We start from the raw sequence: 16,509 nt of genomic DNA, 5'->3' as shown, positions 1-16,509 counted from the left end.
CAAATACTCCCAGTAAAGTGAGGAGAGAGGATGCAGCCCTGGCATCAAGGATTTTGAAGAACAATAAGCCCTCGGCTACTTTTACCCCATGCTGCAGGGGAAATGCAAGCAATTATAGCCCTAACTAATGTGCAGTTTAAATTGCACATTCTGGGTTCTATCCTTGCAGAGTGCAGGTTTGTGATTCCTGCAATAAATGATTCTGTATAGCTCTGATCTAATTTACTGACATGCTGGGTGGGCACCAGTGTGTCAGACTTTTATGTGACAACTTCACTTTAGCAGTTAATTACACTGTTAGCATTTGCACTCTTAAGAATTAATCTGGGTCTTTTCTGGTCTCTGGTGTTTTCTAAAAGCTTTTAAAACTTAACTTCAGATGGACATCCACGTGTTTTTGCTTTTTCTCCCTACTGGAAGAACAGCATTTCACATTGCATTTTAAAAGTGCAAGCTGTGTGATCCTTTGCAATCAGTTTAATTCACAAATGACTCCTCTTTATTTGGCCTAAGTAACTTTTCAGACTTTTGTATCCCAGTGAACGACTGTGCAAAAGAAGAATGGATTAACAACAGAAATCTTCTGTCAAGAATTAGCGTTGAAATGCTGTAGTTGTTGGCGTATTTTACATGGTGTAATTTCCATGTAGCTGTAACCAGCCTGTGGTTTGGGCTTAGCCATGCAAGAGCACTGGGGCGGAAGTGGCAGCACATGTCACCAGGCTTGCTCTGAATGCAGCTCACCACTTCCTCATGCTGAAGTGAAAGAACAAAAGAAACATCAGTTTCTAGTTCATTTTAACCTCCAAAAAGTTACAGTTGCAGAGGTACTTACAGCCTTTCCCTTTATCTTCTTCCTTTAGCTTTTGAAATGAATCTTTGAGGATTTTGGTGAAGTTTATACTACAAATCTTAAGTTCTGAGAAGATATATTTTGTGCAGGTCCTGACTTTTAGAAGCCATCAAAGGAGTGGTTGTATAAATCATTTCAGTGCTGCGAGGGAAATGAGTAACCACAAGAAACCAGTCTGTGCAGGACCTGGATTGGTGCACATGGGAGGCCTGTGCTGCAGTCAGGAGTTCTCAGCAAGCCACCCCTACAGGAGTCTGTCACTGATGTGTCCTGGCTTCAGCTGTTCACAGTACAGGCAGAATTCTCTTTAAACCACAGCAGTCTCTCAATCTAGTTTTTCTGATAGTTGTTACCTAAAGCTTCAGGCCTAGACACAAATGAACTTTTAAAACTGATTTAGTTTGCTGTTGCCACGATAAAATGCTCTTTCCAGAGAAATCCGTATTTGTGCTTTATGACCTTTGAGGCCAAAACAAATTCTATTCGGAGCAAAGGTTATTTGTTTGCAGACCTGAATACAATTATCTGTGATTGCACCTTGTTAGGAGAGAAATCTTTACAACAAGGGAGGCGATATCCTCTCCAGTGTAAAATGGAAACACTTGGCAGACTTATGTTACAAAGAATAGGGATTTTTTTTGATTTTTTTTGCATATAATTCTCATGTAGTTTTTAGAAGAGTGTGAATTAATGAAAGTATCTTTTTTCCTGTAAATCTACCAGTGAGTATTGTGAAATTGCAATTGTACTAGTGATCATAGCATTTTAAATTAATGCAATTAATTTCGTATGCTGTTTAAATGCTGATGTGATATTTTTGCTCATAATTTGTATTCTAACTAAAGAGCTGAACTATGTATTCATGGCACATTAAATGGCTGAAACTTGTTATTTTCAGTATATTTAAATAGTAATATTGCATGTGAGAAGAATGACATTCAAATAGCTAATGAGCATTGATATTTCATACTCAGTTTCTGCTGTGGTGTAATAAAAACTCCCACAGCTTCCTGTTTAATGGATGGATGAATTCTTAAAGCTAGAAACAGCATTTTTCCAGTTAAGATACTCTTGATAATTGTCTGTTAAATTGCGTCTTAGAAAAATTTATTTAATTTCTTCCAACTTATCCCCATCTTTTACAAACTACAACCAAATATCAAGTAACTATTTAAGATGCAGTGAAGAAAAAGCGGGCCATTATTTTCTATACCAATTAATTTAGGGGATACTGTCACAGGATTGAAAAATCTGGCTGTCCTGTAGTAATGAACAGTCTCAATTTGACCTGTGTTGTAATACAGATTTAGAGATCCAAAAGTTAAAGTAGTTAGGATTAAGGCTAGTCTTTTTGGAAATCCATTTCACCCCCTTAAACCTTAAAAAAACATTATTAAGCCCTTCTGAATTAATTTTTTCAATCTTTTTTAAAACCGATATCTTAAAATCTGAAATTTATTTTCAAAGTCAGTCTGAGAACTGATGGGTCCATGTGGAAATATAAAGGGGAAAAGGAGAGAAGTGTTTTCTTGATACTTTTTGGAGGTTCCTAGAAAATCTTAATTGCTCCCAAATGAGTATTCTTGAAAAAGGAGTCCTATATCCTTGACTCCTTGAAAAAGGAATCTTATATCTCCTGTGTTGTATTACCATTTACTGTGGTGTCTGATTTGACTGCATCAAACATCAATTTTTGAAAGTAGATGCTGGCTTTGAAAAGGAACTAAGGGGTCACAGGGTGTATTTTTAACTGAGCCAGAGCTAACAGGGAATTGACTTAAACTGCAGGGCCTGGTCAGATGTTCAGGAGAAATACAGAGTCATACTAGTGACCTTATTGATGTAAAATGGAAGGATTTGGAGATCAAGTCTTCCTCTAATGATCTTGACTGACTAGTAGTGAGTTTGACCTGCTTTCATTGTGCAGGATAATTTATCTTTGCCGTGTTGGACGCAGCTGAAAACCTTTGTGCATTCTCAGCACTTCCAAGTGTGTGGAAGAAATGGCATCTTCAGGACAGTTCTTTTGACTAAGTTTGCTCTTAACCAAATTGCAAAAGGAAACTGAACACTTCCTTTTCATTAACTGCAAAACTTAGGAGTATCTCTTTCTCTGGCAGGAATCGACTTCAAAATCAGAACAATAGAATTAGACGGAAAGAAAATCAAGCTACAAATATGGTAAGTATTCCAAAGTAATCCAGGTTTTCAATGACTTGAATTCACTTTGAAAAAGAATATTTCATAGCTTTTGAGCTTCCGGGTACCAGAAGTTTAATACCTTTTATTCATTGACTGTCCATAAGGTTTATGCTTTCTTCTGGCTTTCTCTTGGAGTGGTTCTGCATCAGTAGCACTGGAAATGGCCTGTTCACATGCAAGCATTACAGCAATTTCCTATTTTATCAAAAGCTCTCATCTCCAATGTGCTTTTAGCTTTTCCATGTGGAGGAGAAATATTAACTCAATAGCTGTAAGCTAGAATATGCAAGCCAATAAAATGTAATCTCCTCTGGTACTTTGATACCTGGCTGTACTCACCATGGCACAGGTGAGTGATAATGCTCCCATTCCTTGCATGGTGGCTTAGTAGAAACTGAGTCTCCTGAGCCAGAATTCTTGTGACTAAAGAGGGGCAGTGCCAGAAGTGGCTGGTAAAAATGTTCTGCCTGTAATATAGGTTAAAAAAGCTGGGTTCTGACAGGCCTTTGGGGTCCAGCTGTCCTGAGGTGTGAGTGGTATCCAGACACGTGGGTGTGTTGGTTCACTCACAGACAGGTACTGCTTTCAGGTCACCCAGGACTAAACACCAGCACACTGAGGTGTAGTGGCTGACCTTAGCACCAAACTGTATGTGACAGTGCACTATCCTGAAATATTCTATTACTGTGTGTTTTAACTTCTGTTTAAGACAGAATTTGGATGCATCAGAGCTTTTTTTCTTTAACTACTGGAGGGCAGGCTGTGTAGTGCTGAATTTCATTGCTTGCATGAAAACTGGAGTGGGTTTGTGCCATGTTTCTGTGCTGCTCTAACTGCTGATGTAAGGAGGCTAGCTTGAGTGAGCAAGCTGCTGAGGGCTGAAGAAACTTGTGCAAACAGCCAAAGGTGTGTTTTTCCTAATGAACAAGTATCAATGCATTGTTAATCTCTTTAATAAAACATCTCAAAGTACAGATGAGTGTAAACAATTCCTTTTTTTCACTGAATTGTAGGGATACAGCAGGCCAGGAGAGATTCCGCACGATCACAACAGCTTACTACAGAGGAGCCATGGTGAGTGCTCACACTTCAAAAAACCTAAACACAACTAGTGGAACTGGTTTGCTGTTCCTGAGTTTGTGTCGTGTAAGTCTTCCACTGGAGGACTGGGTAATTGTGGCTTGAGATGTGGGGAATGAAGTTTGTGGTTTGGTTGGGGGTTTACTGTTGGTTTGTTTTCCCTTTTTTAAATGTGCTGGTACTCAGTCTGGGCCTGTATTTTGTGATGAAACTTGCAGCCCCATTGTCTTTTTTAATACAATTAAAATTTCTGCAGATTTTAATAAAATAAGTTACCAAGCTTTAATCAGATGGGTTTGGGTTTTTTTAAATGCAGTCAACCCCTTTAAACACTTGAAGTGTTTCAGAAATGGATAATGAATTATTTTAATATTAAAGGTGTGTTTCACTGAATTGCTTTTCCTTCAGCCAGTAGAGAATGCAAGGTCTGGGCTAGAAATACAATCACCTGCAACACTGACTGTTGTGTTTTCCTTCATTGAGAGTGACTTGAAGTCAAATAATTGACTTAGAGCCTGCACCCTTGTGGTACAACACTTGTAATTGTTCTTAATGCTATGATTTGAGATATTTTGTGTCGGGGCACCTTTAATTTTGCCTTGGTGGTTACTTCCTGTGCTGCTGGTTTAGGTTCTTGCTGCTTGGTATGAACAGATCTCTGACATTTATGGCTGTGGGTCCGAATAACTCCACTGTTACACAACAGAGGGAGAAATAATAATGGTTGTGGCTCTGTATTAGAGCTCTCCAGTGCTTAGAAAGGCTTTGGCAGTGACCTGATCTTTTCCCCCGTCCATGACCGAGGATTTCTTTTTGTCCTATGAGGAGTGATTGGAAAGGCTTTAGGAAGTGGAGGTGAACCTTGCAATCTGCCCTTAATGCAGTGGCTCTGTGGTTTCCCATGCTTTGCTGACTGCTGAGATCCCATGCCAGTGTATGTACAGAACTGCTGGAAAGAGCTAAAGCTTCTGGGAGAGCCCCAGGGGTGGAAGTGTCTGCTGGCCCAGCAGATTGGAGCTGGCAGGTTTGATATCCTGGGCTGCTCAGAGCTGCTGCATCTAAACATGACTTTAACCATAGAGTCCCAGTTGCTGGTGTAGTAGAATTTCTAAACTTGCCCTGACTATAGGCTAATAATTAAAAGCTTTGTAAAGGTAGTGTGTTTGACTTCTAACAATGGCAAAAAATGTTAAATAATAATATTTGGGGTAAATTCCAAGCCATGGCATAATGCCTTGAGAAAAGACTTACCTATAATCCTACGTCAAATCTTTTTTGAACTATAATTAAAACTACAGCATACATCAAAAGTCAGCCAATAGCACTAGCTCATCTAACTAGATTTTTCTAACTCTCTTTAGGGAATTATGCTGGTGTATGACATCACAAACGAAAAGTCTTTCGACAACATAAAAAATTGGATAAGAAACATAGAAGAGGTAAGTGCTTTGTTCTGTCTTATGATTTCCCTGGGACAAATAAAAATCCAGTAATTACTCACTTCCATTACAGTAGCCAACAATATATGGCCATGCACTACTTACAAGTAAAGTGTGTACTGTTACATTTCCAGAATAGCCAAATGCCTGTGCATGTGTGCAGCCTGCTACAGAGCTCATTTGATCTGTTACAGTTCATGGGCAAATGTAATCTAGGGGTATTTATTCCAGCCTATTTTAATTGCTTGTTTCAAGAGCCAGCCTCTCTCAGTAATGCTTTCACATTAGATAATTTCTCTAAAATAAAATAGCCCCTTGTGGAAGAGTTTGACACACAAGTTTCTTTTCAACAATGATGCACTTTGTTCCTGAAAGATTATTTTTTCTTCTTCCAGCATGCCTCTTCAGATGTAGAAAGAATGATCTTGGGTAACAAATGTGATATGAATGAAAAAAGACAAGTCTCAAAAGAAAAAGGGGAGAAGGTAAGATTTGGTAACTCACCCTATTTAGAAGCCTAATTCTTGTAGGATTCTAGCTTCTGGATGTTAGGTGTGTTTTAGGCATGGGAGAGAGGATGGGTCTCAAATTTCTTGTTTCAGAATCTTTTATATGGATAGGATGCCAGGTTTGGGGTTTTTTGTTTTTAAATAGCACTTAACTGTCTTCAGGTTTCAATAAACTTAATGGTACTCTTGTCTTGAGGGCAAGATCCTGTAAAGAATGTTGACCTTTCCTATAGCATGAAGTATTCTAGATCTCAGTATAAAGTTTTCTGTATAGTTTGACCATGTTGTACTCAATTCACCGTGACGGTTACTTATTCTTGTTATAAGTGCTGTTACTAAAGCTTAAGGAATTAATTAGTTGTTCTGCAGAACAAACAAGTGAGGAAGAATACAAAATCTATCATGTACAGCTGAAATAGTCTGGCTGTTGGTAACACAGCTTATGGGATGACTGCATTATAGTTCTCTGGTCCACAATATGTATCAGTAAAGATCCTACCTTAGGTTCTTTTAGAGCCTAAATAAGTATTTTAGTGAGAAACTGTCATTTTGTTTTGTTTTGACTTTATGTGAGGGTATGATGAGCTCTAATACTTTGTCTAATTGTCTTTAATGTTCTTACAAGAGAAAATAGAAGTGAAGTTTACTTTGTTTGGTTTTCAAGCTTGTTGTAGCATGCAGTCTATTCTATTATGAACCTATTATGAACCTATGTGTGAAACATTCCTTTTACAAAGGAACTTCAAAACCACTGAAAACCTTTAACCTCTCTTCCAGTTAGCAATTGATTACGGAATCAAATTTTTGGAGACAAGTGCAAAATCCAGCATAAACGTGGAAGAGGTAAGAGATGGGTGCTACAATCAGGTGTTTCTTGAATGACTTCTGTGGAGGAATGCTCCATGATTTCCTGGGCTTCCTCACCTAACCTGGGACCTCAACTCCCTGCTGTGCTCCTGGGTCTGCTGCTATGATCCAGCTGTTTCTGGTTTTCTGGTAGTGTCTGGAATTGTTTTAAAAATGGATGTTAACAGAGTGGTTTACTATTACTGTAGCAAACAGTTGCTTTAGATGTCTGTGCCTTGCTAGTTAAATTTCAAGTCCTTTTGGACAAAGAATAGGTGTAATTTTAGAACAGTGCCTTGTACAGGAAATGGGATTCTTTACTTTCAGGATAACATGCTGCTGTGTCACTGAGCCTTCAGATTACTACTAAATACATGCTGTGCAGATAAGGCTGAAAATTTGTGTATTAACCTGGAACACCAGGTCATAAGCTCATGTTAGAGGAGGAAGAACACTCACAATGCTATTTATAGATTTATAATCTGTTTTCCTGCGAATAAATGTTGTGCTAAAGCCACAAGATCTCTTTGAGAGCATAAGGAAATGGAATCGGAAGGAAGAGTGGCCCAAGTCCAGTGTATTTTACTATAAATCACTCGTGTCATCTCAGGGAGGGTGAGGGGAGGATCTGAGCTGTATCAGAAGTGTGAACAAAAAAAAAATTAAAAAGTCAGTTAAATTAGGATTTATCCATCCAACAATGTAGACTTGTGTTGTCCTTATACCTAATAATTTAAAAGTCTTTCTATGGGACACCCTTTAAAAGTCCTGCAAACACCTACTTAATTCAGCTCATGTATCTTGACAAATTAACTAGAAACTGCAGGCATTGTTACTTTAAAATGACAAGAGGGATGCTGTGCCAGCCAGTCGTGGTTTTTTTTGATTGGGGGGTGATTGTTGTACAGGATAGAGTTCAAATGGACTGATCTGCACCATGCTGCACCTGGACTAGCTTGACCTGATTTTCAGTGTCCTTTGTGATTCTTAGAGCAGACACTGGAAGTGGGACCATGAGGAGTCAATACCAGAGTGGATACCTGAGTTCCTCTGGAGGGTTGACTTGCTCTGTCATGACAAGGCAGTTTCATTTTAACCCCTGGGTTTCATGAAATGCACAACAGTAGTTTGTGCTTTCTCCAAAATGTTTGACTCTCTGAATATTTTTTTAAATTGTCACGTGAATGGTGAAGAAAGCATTAAGAAATGCAGCTGGTGTAGGCATTTGGCAATCACTAATGATTTAGTTTACTTTCCAACAAATACTTCACTTGCGGGGAATTACACAACTGTGATATTCTTGGAATTGGAAGTGAATTAATTTATTTGTTGTGATTTATTTACATTAAATGAGTGCCTGTCTCACTGAGGCAGTATGTCTCAATGAGGCTATATTCCAAACACAATGAGAAGGGAAGTGTTTATACTTCTTACATTCTGGAACTGTCCTTAGATTATTAGGGTCTCCAGATAACCTTGCTTTTTCCTGCTCCTGGAGAATTGCAGAATTTTCCTGCCACAGAAGTTTCTTTGCTTCTTCATACGTTGAAGTCTGGGATACTGAGATTTGCCAGAATGGATCTTTGTTTTGTTTTTAATAGATATACTGGAAGCTTAAATAGCCTTTTAGGTAGTCCAGGAGTAAAGGTTTTGGAGGACAGATAGGAAGGTAACCTTAATGTGAATAGGCCTGCCCTTCTCAAACCTCTCTGGGTTCCTAATTATGATGCACAGTTCAGCTTTGGGGGGAAATAAAAACAAGATTCATATATGCAGCCTTGTCTTCAGCTGATTTTTCTTTTTCCCCCCAGAAGCATGCAATGGGAAGGCCTGTTCACTTGCTTCAACAATTGGCAAGATGGAGACTAAAAATAAATAGTTTTTTCTTCTAAAGCATATTTACTGAAGTTTTAAATATACAGATATTGTACATAGACTGTCTTGCTGTGATTCAAAGTGCTTCTTGTGGCCTGCAGAACACTGTATTGTTAATGTGTCTGGCTATTCCAAGTTTATCATGTTCTTCATGTGTCTTGTGACTAACTCTTGTTTGTTTTTTCTCTATTTCCACTCCTCACCAGGCGTTTTTCACACTTGCACGAGACATTATGACAAAGCTCAACAGAAAAATGGTTTGTATTTCCAATTAGTATACAAACTAGATACAGTAAGAGGACAGATATCTTAATACTGAGTAGTAGCCCTACCAAAAAAACTCCTGGGGATTACATTAGTTACTAGATCAAATTTGAGCAGAGTGATTTATCACACTGTATTACACATCAGTGCATAACTAGTTGTTATTTTGCATGAACATTAACATTGGGCTGTCTGAAACTGATGTGTTGTTCCAAAATGCAATAGTGTGATCCATGTTTTATTACGTAGTCTCTTCTCCAGCTAATTCTTGAGATCTGGATTGTTACGTAAATGTTTTTGGTTTTTTTTTTAACAAGTGGTTAACAAAGTCTGCGTAACTGAGGAGCTCAAATTGCATCAGATCTCTGGTTATTGCCTAGCAAGCAGAGGAAGTGGGGAGGGAGACTAGGAAAGCTGGAGCTGCTATTTTGTGCATTTTATGACGTTGACACTCTTTTCTCTTTCAGAATGACAACAGTTCATCGGGGGCAGGTGGGCCAGTAAAAATAACAGAAAATCGATCTAAGAAGAGCAGCTTCTTTCGATGCACGCTACTTTGATGAACTTCTAATGATAAGACTGCAGCACACTTAGAACCTTTTCTGCTTCTTTGAAAGCACAGGGTCACAAAGCCTCAGAAATAATACCACCAAGCTGCTGCTGAGAGCTCCATTGAACGTAGACTGCGATACACAAATACCAAGTGGATTTTGCTCACTAAGCCTATTGACCTGTCAGGCTCTTCTTTCTCAGATATGGAAGCTATGAAGTGGAGACACAAATGCAAGATTTAACTTGTTTTCCTTTTTTAATTTCTGTTTTATTGCCTGTTGCAAAAGCTGCTATGTTTCTTTTAACTTTGCACATCCATATTGGCCTCTTACTGCCTGTTACAGCACAATCTTACATTTGTATTTGCACAGTTTGACTTGTAAGTAAGATTCCTAACAGATTTGTGCACAGTTTTCTTTCTCTTTTTAAACAAATTTATTTTCAAGCAGAAGAGCCAGGGGAAAAATTATGTCTCATTTCCATTATTTTCTATGCTGTATACTCGTGGCCATGCAGTATGGATGTTGTTGCTCTAGTGATGAGAATTACTGAAACAATTGGCATTTAACAAATTGTACAGATTTTGTCTCTTAGATGCACAAATCTGTTTATGCAGAAGCTATGGCTTCTATTCTGAATGTAGTATGTTGCTTTTCTTTCTTTACCAGACTTAGCAAAGTTGTGTTCTGAATTGCCAGTCACTGTCTGATTCACAGATGCACCTTTCAGTTATTTGAATAAACACAGTGTCTTTCCTCACTTAACTTCCCTTTGTTAGCTCAGACTGTCTGCTCCTTTTTTTGTTTCTGATGAGGAAGTACACTCTGGATTTGAATTCACCACAAATTGGCCTCGTCACTATCACTTAAGTGGCTTGTGGAAGCTGAATGCATGAGTTTTGAGTAACCTCTTTGTGGATTCACTTGTTCAGAAATGACTGCTTCTAAAGGTGACTTCCATTTCTACTCTTAATTCTAAGGATAATTCGTTAATGTCTGTAAGCATTGGCACTAAGGAAGCCTCACATTAGGGCTATAATGTGCTCCTAGTTCTGCAGTTAATGCTGAATGTGTGTCTTTGGTCTGCTCGAGCAGTTGTTTTTTCATCAAAAACTGGTACAGTGACCTAGACTGTTAGAAGCAGAGGTGAAACATAGTTGCCTTTTTTACTCAACTGAGCATTGTATAACGTAGTCTTTGTTCTACTACTTTTTTATTGTCTTCTGAAAATTTTTCTCAATGAGCAATTAAAACAGGTGCTTTAGTTCTGTTGGTGTGCCAAACGTGGACCATTGTAAGCTTTAACTACGAGTTTGTGTCCAGCATGTTTGCTGTTAGGGGATGGGTGTGTTCTGTCGTTGTCAAAGGAAACATCTGACGTGCTTGCTTTTGCTTCACTTCGTTGTCTGGAGTTGTAAACAGTGAGTTAGTTGTTACCACAAATAACCATTTTGTTGTGTCAGGTACTGAATTTGTCATCTCTGGCTCTGTTTGAAATAGTTTGAAAGCGAACAGGCCAACTGCATTAGATGTAAAGCTTTTGATTTGAAAAGGTTTAACCTTAGTGGCTGGTTGCATAAAGTTTTAGGTGGTTATCAGCCTGTCCCCACATGTAGTTTAATAGAAGTAGTTCTTGTAACTAGACGGTGGATCTCATAAACTGCTGTTGCTGCACTAGAACACAGAAACCTTCATGGCAACAAGGTTTAGTGAAAAAACAAAGCAACCCTAACTGCTCTGTTGTCTACCCTTGACGTTTTTCTTGGACAGGCTAAAGCAGTTATGTTTTCTGTATGGTTAAAAAAAGTGCTTCTATACAGAAAGTGTTGTGACACCAATTATGAATGTTGTTTATTTTCAGTAATTTACCTCTGACTTATTTGGTGTCGTAATACTTTGATTTTTATCTCAGGGGTTGTCTGCAAACCAAAACTGACATGTTCTGTGTTTGGCACTGTTTACAGAATGCTTTGTATTGTTTTTCCTGTCTTCACTGTGTGGTTAAATGTTCATTCAATATTAGTCTCCATGAACTTCCCTTTGAAAGAGCCTGTAAGTAGTAGAGTCTATGAAGTGCTTCTTGAAGCAGCAGCGAATTGGGGTATCTGCTCTGTATGGGGGAGGGTGGGAGGGAGAAAAAACTTGCTATTTTCTTACATTTAGCTGTGCTAAACTGTACATAAATGTGAGGTAAGACCATAGGAAATTCACTTTTATGCATGAGAAAGTACTGCAGTAAATATTTCACTTTGCTTATTGTTCGTGTACAGTTCATCTTTTTCTATTTGTAGAAGAATTTAATGCAATTTTGTTGTCATCTGCTGAAACTGAAGAATTCTAATTTCATGTGATCTTATGGATAAGGTAAAACGCAGATTTCTTTCTTTACGTTCTTGCCCTCACCCCACTTCTCCAGCAGTATTAAATGGCTGAGTGGCTGCACTTTATCAGTGTGCTAACTTTTGGTCAGTAGAGACCTTTCTGTGTACAGTCTGCCCTGTCAGACGTGGAAAAATGTGCTGTATCTTAGCATGCAAATCAGCTGTATGTTTTACTGGGATATTTTAGCTCTGGTTGCCTCTAGACAAGCGGGTGATGATAATGGTGTGTTCTGCCTACGCATCAGATGCTGGGTATTACAGGCTTTTCTAATATCACTATGATTGTTTGGTGCAGTCTCTGTTGATACTTTGCTCAAGACTATATAACCTTAAGTTTTGAAGGACTCTTAACTATACCTCAGTCAACTAGTTAGTACTCTAGTGCCCATTAGAATGAAAGTCATATACTTATTCATTTAGCAGCAAATGTATTTCTGTTTTCTTCCAGAAATTGCCATTAACCTTTCAAGAAAGCAGACATTTTTTGGTGGATTTCAATAAAACAAAAATGCTGCTTGTGCTTTGGAGTTTTAGGAGAACTTCCCCTCAGCCCCATGCCTGTGCACTATATCTTGACCAATATTTTTCTAAATGGTTTTTTAAAAAAGCCAAATGAAAAACAACTGGTCTCAGTGCTTTGCAATTTTAGCTTTCAGTCTGCTCAGCAAAACATGCACAATAATTTTTTGTTGGGTGTATATAGAATATGTTCTTGACTTACCTGGGAGTTCTAATATTGCTAAAGCTTAAACCACTCATGAAACTTAATGCAGCTCACTTTTCTCTTTGGGGGACAGTCTCGAAAATGCTAACAGACTTTTCAGACCTGTGATTCTTTTTACAGAAAATACTTCCCATTGTAACTTTCTCACACTAGTCTGCTAAAGTGAAGTGAATTACGTGGATCATTTTCACAAGTGAATAAAGAAGTCTTGAATGTACATATCACATTAAAATATTGTGAAAGCAGAATGATTTGAAAGTCCATCAATAATATGTAAAATGCATAAATGTGTTATTTGTGAAAATGCATCTGTTGTTTGGTTACCTGTTAATGTAACGGAATTTTTACAATGTTAAACTTGCTAAGGATTGGTCTGTAGGTGATAATAGGTCTTTTTTCTCCTCTGTTCTTTGAACTGCTTATACCATTCTTACTCTTATAAATAAAACTTGTATTTCTTTCTTCCAAAAAAAAGCAGGATTTACACTGATTTTTCTTGTTTCTGGTGAATTTACCTATTTCAGTGCATTCCTATGGCCTTACGAACATTTTTGCAAATAAAACTTCAATTACCATTATTTTAATGCTATATAGCTACTAAATTCAGAATAAAAAGTATAGTCCTTGAGAAAATCCTTAATTTTGAAATAGAAGTGTTCTGCTGTGTGTGTTTAAGCACATTTTACCTCTGGTATAAAGGTGTAATGTGAAAAGCTCCTGCAGATAAAAGTGAACTTGTCATGTGGTTAACTTGTAAACCTAATCATTAAATGTGTATTGATGTATATAGACAAAATCCCCAAACCCAGCCCCTCAGAAAACCTTCATAGTCCAATAGTTTTATTATTTCATGTGAACTTTTTTACAATGTGTGTCTCAAATAAAAGTTACATAATGAAAAGCATTTTGGAGTATTTTGTATGAAATATTCCATGTAGTTTTTATACAGTTGGCATTTCCACTCTACTTTTGATATGTTTGTTGTGGAAAGATGTCCAGCTGAGTTGTATCTGTAAAGCTTAGTTTAACTAGTGATAAAGCACAAGAGTTTTTGTCTGTCTTTGCTTGTTCCTAAACTTCACTGGTCTTTAGAGTTGTCCAGAAAAATACTTTATTTCTGATTGATTGCTTAAATGTAAGTATATTATTTTGATGACCTTCAGTTTCCTAAGAAACCATTTTTACAGACATACAGTGTCATGAAATGCTCTTTTAAAGTAACTTCTAAGCAATGCTGGTAAAGGTAACATGAGACACAATTTCCAATTTGATTAAGAATCATCTACTGACTTAAACTGTTAACATTCTCTTTTTTTGTTATTGCTTTCAATCAGCATTATGTGAAAGGTGTGACTGAAATAACCTGGAGCACAAATATCATTGCATCAATATAGCGAATATTGTTTGTCCACTGTCCTTCAACACTGAGGAACAAATCCCAAAGTGAGGGATTTGGCAAGTACTTGTTAGCTGTTACATTAGCAGTAATTCTGCCTTGCAGATGATTGTGATTTGGCAGTAGCTTGCAACTGTACAAAAATTAGCAAACCTAAGGAAAGAAGGGTTTTATCTACCCAAGACAAAAGCAAGTTAATAGTTGAGACATTGTAAGGAATAAATGGGAAACTCAGGGATGACAGCTTCTAAAGTGTGTTTTCTGTGTGTTCCCCTCATCAGCTGCATTTAGCTGAAAGGATTTATTGTCTCTGCCCTTAACACAAACCTACAGTTCCATCCTTGTTACACCTTACTATTTCTTGATTCTGGTTTGCTTTGTTGTGCTTGTTTTCAGACTTCTGGCAGATAAATTTGCTGCTTTAGGAGCAGCTGTTTGAGCATTACCTTACATGTCCCTAGATCTGAACTGAGTTTAGCTGCTCAGTCCTTAATTCCTCACAGTAGTTAGTGACATTGTAAGTACACTTGCATTCTGCATTTGTTAAAAGGAAATAGCAGACATACCTACACTATATAAAAATGGTCATTTCTTACAGCTTCTGTCTGCATCTATTTTTGGTTGCAGACTAGCAATTATGATACAAATACTGCACACTTGTAGATCAGAGGCAAGTTGTTGGTGCACATGCAGAATGTATCCCGTTTTTATAATCTGGTAAATTGCCTTTTTCATAAACTATTCTTTTTCCAACTTGATTGACCAGTGGCTCTTATGAATTCTTGAACTGTACCAAAGTCATCAAGATAATGAGATTTCACAATTTTTCTTTAGAAAGATTTTAATCTTCAAGAGATGAGATACATAAATGAAGCTTTTATGTTGCATAATGTTCTCACATAAATCTGGAGGTTTAAAGAAATGTCATGGCATGGAATGCAAAACTGAAAAGTTGTGCCCTTGGATGTATTGTAGTTACTTCAAAAATTTTTTACTGTCTTCAGCAGAGCACATCAGCAAGAAGCTGCTAGTGTGAACAAATGCTGCATGAGTTCTGAGCACATAGTTGGTACTTACTGTTAGTTCAATTTGTGAAATAAATGAGCAGCATATGAGCATTTTCCGCATCTGAGGAATTAACAGGTTTAATGAATTGTGGAAAGTGTGTGTAACTTAAACTGTACCGCTGAATACACTGTACTGCCTCCAGAGTGACCAAGAACTCTTAAGTCTTGAGGATTTCACCCTAGTTAATCTTAAATAGCTTCCTTGAGTAGGTGGCTGAGGTGACTTACTGCAGTTGTGACCTTTGCTGCCTGTGCCACCTCTCTAGAGGCGTGTCCAGGACACACAGCTCTGACTCGTGTTGGTATGGGGCTCTCAGATCCCTGCATTTGCTTCATAACAGGTTTTGATTTCTCAGGGAAATGCTACCATTGTGCTCACTGACCTTTCTGACTTAGTTTAACAACTCTAGAACAGCATAAAGGGGTGATGCTCCTGTGACACTTCCTTTGGGACAGGAGCTGGCAGGGCCCAGGGCTGACGCCCTTCTCTGCTGCATCCTCTCTTTCAGTGCTGCCTCACCCACAGACATATTTTTGTATGCAGTGGAGAAGGGCAGACTTCACTCACCCAATTAAGTACAAGTGAAGTGCAAATAATTTTTTTTTAAGAAAAGGTGAATGTTTAATTTATTTTCATGCTGTTCGCAAATCTGTACTGCTACTTTTACTTACTATTTTTTATTTTCTTTTTTTTTCCTGTTTCTTTTTTTTTCTTTTTTTCTCCTCCAGGCAACATAGGAACTAACTAGCTCTGATCTGTATTCTAGATGAAGGACAGAATTTCTTCAACAAGGCTGAACAACTTCCATCCCTGTCTTAATGCTGCCAAATGTTGCTTCTGAGCTTCCTCACCCAAATTGCAATGACTTTGTAACCCTCACACTTGTGCTCTGAACCAATAAAACACAGGCAAAAGGCAACCACATGTGTCTTACATACTGTTTATATGTAATTTTCCAGGATAGCACTGATGGATGTACATGAAATAAAGAAATGGCTGAGCAGCTCCTTGTGCCCAGTGTGGGGATGGACCGGCCTTTAAAACTTGATTAATTAATTGAGTTCCATGTGCTGTTTAGGCAGATAGGACTGCGTTACTCTGCAAATGCTTCGTTTGCTTGAAGGCGGGGCAGGGACAAACGTAGCACGAGGCAGGGCTGAAGCCCTTCCCCTTCCTTGTCTCCCGCGTAGGAGCGGCGAGGCCCCTCTGCCCGCCTGGCTGAGGGGATCGGCGGTGAGGCCCCTCTGCCCGCCTCGCTGAGGGGATCGGCAGTGAGACCACCCCGCCCGCCTCGCTGAGGGGATCGGCGGTGAGACCACCC

The 16,509-nt window shown here is 38.3% G+C and overlaps 1 protein-coding gene across 6 annotated transcripts in view; it reads left to right on the top strand.

Moving 5' to 3' along the window:
• The window catches only part of RAB8B (RAB8B, member RAS oncogene family), a 29,551-nt gene extending 13,377 nt beyond the window's left edge, over nucleotides 1–16,174 (top strand). Inside the window, exons 2-10 of one of the 6 annotated variants that reach the window (XM_063412278.1) lie at nucleotides 2,974–3,034; nucleotides 4,069–4,129; nucleotides 5,497–5,574; nucleotides 5,970–6,059; nucleotides 6,861–6,926; nucleotides 9,011–9,061; nucleotides 9,536–9,560; nucleotides 11,911–11,983; nucleotides 15,917–16,174. In XM_063412278.1, coding sequence (XP_063268348.1) covers nucleotides 2,974–3,034; nucleotides 4,069–4,129; nucleotides 5,497–5,574; nucleotides 5,970–6,059; nucleotides 6,861–6,926; nucleotides 9,011–9,061; nucleotides 9,536–9,560; nucleotides 11,911–11,960 — 482 coding nt within the window. In that variant the 3' untranslated portion in view covers nucleotides 11,961–11,983; nucleotides 15,917–16,174. Of the gene's footprint in view, nucleotides 1–2,973; nucleotides 3,035–4,068; nucleotides 4,130–5,496; nucleotides 5,575–5,969; nucleotides 6,060–6,860; nucleotides 6,927–9,010; nucleotides 9,062–9,535; nucleotides 13,629–15,916 lie in introns of those variants that run through there. The other 5 variants (XM_063412279.1, XM_063412280.1, XR_010082354.1 and 2 more) reach the window with 5 other exon arrangements.
• The last annotated feature ends 335 nt before the right edge of the window (nucleotides 16,175–16,509 follow it).

Source organism: Prinia subflava, chromosome 15 (genome assembly GCF_021018805.1).
Source record: "Prinia subflava isolate CZ2003 ecotype Zambia chromosome 15, Cam_Psub_1.2, whole genome shotgun sequence".
NCBI lineage: Eukaryota > Metazoa > Chordata > Aves > Passeriformes > Cisticolidae > Prinia > Prinia subflava.
Note: the sequence above shows the minus strand (reverse complement) of the source record. Positions and strands in the feature narration are given on the sequence as shown.